Source organism: Penaeus monodon, chromosome 11, assembly GCF_015228065.2.
Source record: "Penaeus monodon isolate SGIC_2016 chromosome 11, NSTDA_Pmon_1, whole genome shotgun sequence".
NCBI lineage: Eukaryota > Metazoa > Arthropoda > Malacostraca > Decapoda > Penaeidae > Penaeus > Penaeus monodon.
Genome location: NC_051396.1, coordinates 17,587,092 through 17,593,642, shown reverse-complemented (window position 1 = coordinate 17,593,642; position 6,551 = coordinate 17,587,092). Strand labels below are relative to the sequence as shown.

The 6,551-nt window shown below is 35.3% G+C and overlaps 1 protein-coding gene and 1 long non-coding RNA gene across 2 annotated transcripts; both read left to right on the top strand.

Moving 5' to 3' along the window:
* Window positions 1-983: 983 nt before the first annotated feature.
* Window positions 984-4,662, top strand: LOC119578785. The gene is made up of 2 exons (XR_005229211.1): window positions 984-1,234; window positions 4,557-4,662. It is a non-coding gene; the product is annotated as an uncharacterized LOC119578785 (long non-coding RNA).
* Window positions 4,663-4,717: 55 nt separating this feature from the next.
* Window positions 4,718-6,303, top strand: LOC119578474 (gastrula zinc finger protein XlCGF8.2DB-like). Its single transcript, XM_037926050.1, has 2 exons — window positions 4,718-4,748; window positions 4,919-6,303. The coding sequence occupies exons 1-2, from the start codon at window positions 4,718-4,720 to the stop codon at window positions 5,878-5,880; spliced, it is 993 nt and encodes a 330-aa protein (XP_037781978.1). The 3' UTR covers window positions 5,881-6,303.
* The last annotated feature ends 248 nt before the right edge of the window (window positions 6,304-6,551 follow it).

The window sequence follows — 6,551 nt, the reverse complement described above, 5'->3', positions numbered from 1 at the left end:
GAGAAGAGGGTGGAGAAAGGGAAGACCGAGATACATGTTTACGTTTTTGTTTTCTTTCTTTTCTGTGTGTGTGTGTGTGTGTGTGTGTGTGTGTGTGTGTGTGTGTGTGTGTGTGTGTGTGTGTGTGTGTGTGTGTGGTTATGTGAGAACACTCGGGCACACATACACCTAGATTGATGCGAATAATTGAAATCTTCAATTTGCCATTAGTGTCATATAGTGATTTTTTAAAACTAGAGACGATATAACATTACGAGTCATACTTATTAACGATGAAGAAATATTTTATCTGAAGTCCCTAAGTAACTGAATAACTTAAATGCTGAATGGCGAACTTGGGGGAAAATATATGCTTATATTCTTTCAGTATACCCGTCAGTATACATTTCCTGTAATGCGGGATTTACTCTTAATCTACTATAAGATATGTAAACATAATCATCACATTTGAAATCATAATATATACGGTTGTTGAAGTACGCTCGTTTTCTTCAAGTAGCCTATCCATTTTAAATGTTCCTCGAAGTGTGCATTTTATTCCATTACATTCACCGAAGAAAAAAAAAAACACATAGAGAGCACTGAATAGAGAAATAATATATTCCTGTTAGGCAACACCTGAAAAAAAAATCCAACATACTTAAAAAGAAAAGAAAAAAAAAGGGGGGGGGGGTGAATATCTATAATGTCTGTTCTCTCTTACAAGATCTTTTCATGATTATATGCTGCCAGCAACTCTTTACCAGGCGGTAGCCAACTGAGAACAAGCGTCTGAAAAGTTCAGTAATAGTGTGAATCTGTTGTATTTGCACTATCATGATGTCACATTCTTCGGTGATACAGAGTCCCTTTCCTCAATCAGAGAGAGAGAGAGAGAGAGTGCGTGTGTGCGTGAAGCGTGCGTGCGTGCGTGCGTGCGTGCGTGCGTGTGCGTGTGCGTGTGCGTGTGCGTGTGCGTGTGCGTGTGTGTGTGCGTGTGCGTGTGCGTGTGTGTGTGTGTGTGTGTGTGTGTTGTCGAGCGAGCGCGTGTGAAAAAATTGCAGTTATACTCATGCTGTACAAGGCTACTCATTCTTAAAACAAACCTCACAGTCATAACCGACCATGTCAACAAAATCCGCAGGCCAGTCAAAGCCAGAAAACACAATTAGAGACGCGGGTCACGACCTGGCGCGCCGTCGACTGTCAAGGCAGAGGGACTCGAGGCCTCTGAAGGCCTTGGGTGAACTCGGTGGTAGGTACAGAAGCGTATTTGTTTGAAAAAAAAAAAAAAAAGTGGTTACTTGTGATTTGCGGTATATACTCTACATTTGGTACTTCAGTTTTGTTGTAGTAATTGGCAGTTTGTTGAAGAAATTACTGACAGTTATTGTCTGCTACATCTGGTGGAGAGAGAGAGAGAGAGAGAGAGAGAGGAGAGAGAGAGAGAGAGAGAGAGAGAGAGAGAGAGAGAGAGAGAGAGAGAGAGGCTCCAGCCCTTTCCTTATCCTCAATGGTTTGTCAACTGTCGACTGTGAGGGTAAAATGGTATTATTTAGGTTCATGCATATATATATATATATATATATATATATATATATATATATATATATATATATATATATATATATATATTGTAAGGTAAACAGTATATGACCCTGTGAGACTAGTTAGTTGTGAGACAGTTTTATTTACAGTTTAACATAACCAATAAGTTTCTGATGCTGTATGATTTTTCTAGTGATGTGTGTAGTGCCTTGCCTAATATTATGCCTCTTTCCTGTGGTAAATATCTAGTTTTCTTAAACAATCTTGGGGAACCTGCAGGAAATTGGGTATAATGTCAATCAACACACTTCATGTATCACCAGGAATTTAGTGATAGAGCTTTACCTATTGGTAAAAGAGTACAAGACACAGCAGTAAATAGCACAAGGTAAAGCAAAAGAAAATGCACTGAGTAACAGCAAGGCCTGCCCGGGACAGAGGGACCATGGACTGGCCGGTGGAGTTCATGGTGTGGCAATGAGGATTATTCCTCTTGGTCTGCTCAGGTCAAGGTCGGTCATGACCATGATTTTTCTTTTGGTGGCACTTGTAGCAAAAAGCCAAAGGGCAGATGCAGCATAGGGATATGATATAAGGGGAGGCACTATTTTAGAAGCAATGATTTTCTATAGTTATGCTTGTAGGCCCACCATACTAGTCTTGCCTAGCCTAAACTAATCTAATGTAACCTCATTTGAAGCATATTTTATTCAATTTTATGCTCCTTCATCCAAAAAAAAAAATTTCCCACAGGTGTATTCTAGCCTAGCCTAGCTAGACCTAGCGTAACCTAACCCAACCTCATTTGAAGTATATAATACTAGATTTCATACTCCCCCACCCAGAAACCCCAATTTCCCACAGGTCTGTTCTAGCCTAGCCAGACCAGCCTAACCTAACATAACCTCATTTCAAGCATATATTACTTGCTTTCATATATATATATATATATATATATATATATATATATATATATATATATTATATATATATATATCTATATATATCCCACATGTCTCTTCAAGCCTAGGCAAGCAAGATCTAGCCTAAGCTAATGGAACCTCATTTGAAGCATGTATTACTTGATTTCATGCTCCTCCCCCCACCCATAAAAAAAAAAAATTCCCACAGATCCCATAAGATTGTTTAGGGAGAGAGGGTAGGTATAAAGACTAGATATTTGCAATGGGAAAGAGGTATCAAATCAAAGCACTTCATAGATAACCAGAAAGACATAAGGCACATAAAAAAAATTGTGATTAGGTAAAACTGTAAATTGTCCTAGATTTCTTCTATAAAACAGCAAGATTTACCCACAGCTGTCCCAAAAAAGGGGTCACAAGATTATAAGACTGACAATAGCCTACAAAATTCTTATCATTATCTTCCTAATATTATTAATCCCCTACTTCTTCATCTTCTCAGATATTCAGATTCACCTGAAATTTTGATGTGTTCAGTAGAGGCCCATATAAAAATGAAACTAGTCATTACTGTGTGCATTCTGAGGTTATCAAACCTTTCCATATATGATTGGCAGGGTAAGGATTGCTTTCATATCTATTGATGAACCAGTAGTGAGGTCAATAGATTTGTTTGCCTTTGCCAGAATGCAAAGTATGGAGACCATAGTAACATTGGACAAGACAAATTGGTGAATATATTAACTATCTAATTTTGAAAATGAATATGTATATTGGTGTTAATCAGATTTTTTTTATTAATTAGTTTAGTCATGGCCAGTATGTGTATAGTTTGTAGAACTCCTGAATAATTTGATATCAAATAAAGAACTAGTTCTATTTTTAAATCCATGCATTGTCTCTTTTCAGTACATATATGTCCAAAATGTACATTTTACCAGTATTGTATGCGGTACAGGATGGCAGGATCCAGGGCACTCACTCTAATCTACCATTGATTTTGATTACTTGATGAGTGCAGCTTGTCCTACCAACTCCACTCTGTTGAATCATGAGGAAAAAATAGCTACTCACCCTACAGACTCTAATTCGCTATTTCTCTTTCGATTTAAGAAGAAAAAAGAATAAGAAAATGGTTTACAGCATAACAAATAGTGTATTTAAGTTTAATGAATTTCACACATCTGTAACAAGAATATTGAGTGTCCGCAGATTAGAAGAGTATAAAAAGAGAAGGCGAATTAGAGTACTGCAGAGTCTGGAGATATTATCAGTTTTTCCTTTCCTGAAATTGGCTGCAGTGAAGATAGTATTTCTTGTCACACAGCAGAAATGTATTTTGCTCAGATTTTCCTTGTAGCTTTGTTTTTCCTCTGATAGTGTGGATATATATATATTTTTTTTTCCTCAAAGTAATGAGTTCTTTCCAATTGAAAGTTTTAGATGCAATCTTTATCTGATTTTTATCTCCTGTGATAAGATAGGGGGTTATTTCTCATTGTCATTCTTTTCCTTGTATACCCTACAATTTCTTTATTTCTGATGGTAATTGATGATATGATAAACATGTCATAAATGATAATTAAATATTCCAAGCTATTTGTAACTGTGGCAGCATATGGTTAGAATATACCCATTAAAGTTAAAATTATATTTATAGGAAAATATTCATTACTGTTAAATTAATTATCATTGAATGATAAAACATTGGATTGCTTGCATCAGAGGGTTTATACATATCCACCAACTACATGAAAATGAATGCTCTTTGTATTAGGAAATTTACACTAATAAAGATATATTCACAATGTACCATACCAGGCTTGTGTCATGCTTTATGTTTATACACTGGATTTACTATCAGAATTAGCATTTGATTAAAGTTTTTTTTACAATAATAATCTGTGCCAAAAATATGATGTGTTAGCTACTTATTTTCTACAATGATTTGAAAAATTTAAGATATTTGCTTAATTTGCTTTGTACCATAGAGATCATTGTCATAACATCAATCTTCTTGTACCAGTAAATTATCAGTAATATTCTTATTTTTATACTTATACAAGCCAGTTAGCTCAAAAATTAACTTTTCCCTTCCTTTTACAGAATGGCTGATAGACCTGCTTTCTGTGCCAAGGCTGTTACAAGACACAACAACTTTAAAATGTTAAGACCAAAATATATTTTAATGTACCATTGTTAATTAGGTAAGGAAACTTGAAATCATCGCACATTTACATTCACCTAGAGTAGTGATAAGAAAAGTCATGAATGAATTCTCATATTGTGTATGTTTCAGCAAATGATTTGAATTTGTAACAACAAATGTTATATAAATTTATATTCATATATATTACTTTGGCAATCAGGTGTAATACATATATTATATATATTGGAAAAAAATAAATACAGTACTAAAGTATGTTATAACTTATTTTTTATAGCAAAGAAAATTTTTTTTTTTACAGAACAAGAACAAGGAGTTATCATGCAAGAGCACTTGGAGAGCGACAGTAGCGGATACTTGCTTACTGATATGAATTCCAGAGAAAAAAGTAGTATTTGCATAGATGAAGGGAGTACAGTGTATATTAAGCAGGAGGATGATATAGACATAAAGGAAGAAAATTCATTTGATTTTGAGGAAAATGAAGTTTTGCATGCAGACTGGAATCCCCTAGATAATGGCCAGAGTGTGACTGAAGAGTTTTCCCTCAAATGCTCTCCTTTATTGAGCATAGCAGAAAAGACAAACTTTTGTACAGAATGTAGAAAGACATTCTGTAGTAAAAATGCGTTGGTCATTCATATGAGAATACATTCTGGTGAGAAACCTTTCAGATGTGAGGTGTGTGCTAAAGCTTTTTCTAGTAATGGGCATCTTCTAAGGCACCTCAAGGTACATACAAAAGAAAAACCATACACATGTGACATATGTAACGAGAAATTTGGTCGGAAAGAAAATGTGGTGATACACATGAGACGGCATACAGGAGAAAGGCCTTATAATTGTGAAATGTGTGGCCGCAAGTTTGCTCAGAGAAGTGCTCTTGTGAGCCATAAAAAAATGCATACAGGAGAGAAACCTTTCAGTTGTACAATATGTGATGCAAAGTTTGCATTTAGAGGTGGTGTAGTAACACACATGAGGGTTCATACAGGTGAGAAGCCTTTTGTTTGTCAGATATGTGAAAGGAACTTTGCTCAAAGAAGTTCCTTAATAACTCACATGAGAACACACACTGGTGAGAAACCTTTCAGCTGTATGTACTGTGGTGAAAACTTTACCAACAAAGGAAATTTAATAACTCATGTTAGGATACACACTGGCGAGAAGCCTTATAATTGCAATATCTGTGAAGTGCGTTTCTCTCAAAGAAGCAGTTTGGTTGTGCATATGAGAGTGCATGCAAGAGATAAGTTACTTTAATCCTAGATAATATCTGGAGGAAAGCTACAGTTTTTAAATTTACCTGGTAAGCCAAATAATGTATCAGACAAACATGATTTTAGTACTGTATAAGTATTATCTTAACATATTTTGTGTACATTCTGCAAGTTGTACAGTAGTTAAACTCATTCTTGTATAATTTGGACATTGTATGCTATGTTTTAATATATTATTTAGATTCATTTAATTTTACTTTACCTAATTTAATATTTCTTCCCCTCTCTACTCCTCCCAGGAAGGGCTGTATGCTTCAAGTTTAGCAGATAGCCTTTGCTGTAGTAATGGAAATATGTAGGTTTAAGTAATGTCAGGTGCTGGCATAACACACCAGAACAGTTTCAGAGATATTCAATGCCCATATAAAGGAGATATAGAATGATTCAATAAATGTATGTGTGTGCATCTGTGAAGTGTTTACTTAACCCCAAAATGATGGACATGGCATGTATGTACATACATGCCATGCCAACTGTGAGTCTATTTTACACATAGATGGCTTCACAAGTATTAAGTCACCAATGAGCCAATTACAAGTACTACCTGCCTCCCCTGTTTACCCTTTTTCCTTGATTTTCGAAAATATTTGATGTTATCTTATATTGCAGTTGCTAATGTCAATAATATTATAGTAATCATCACAACTGTAATAA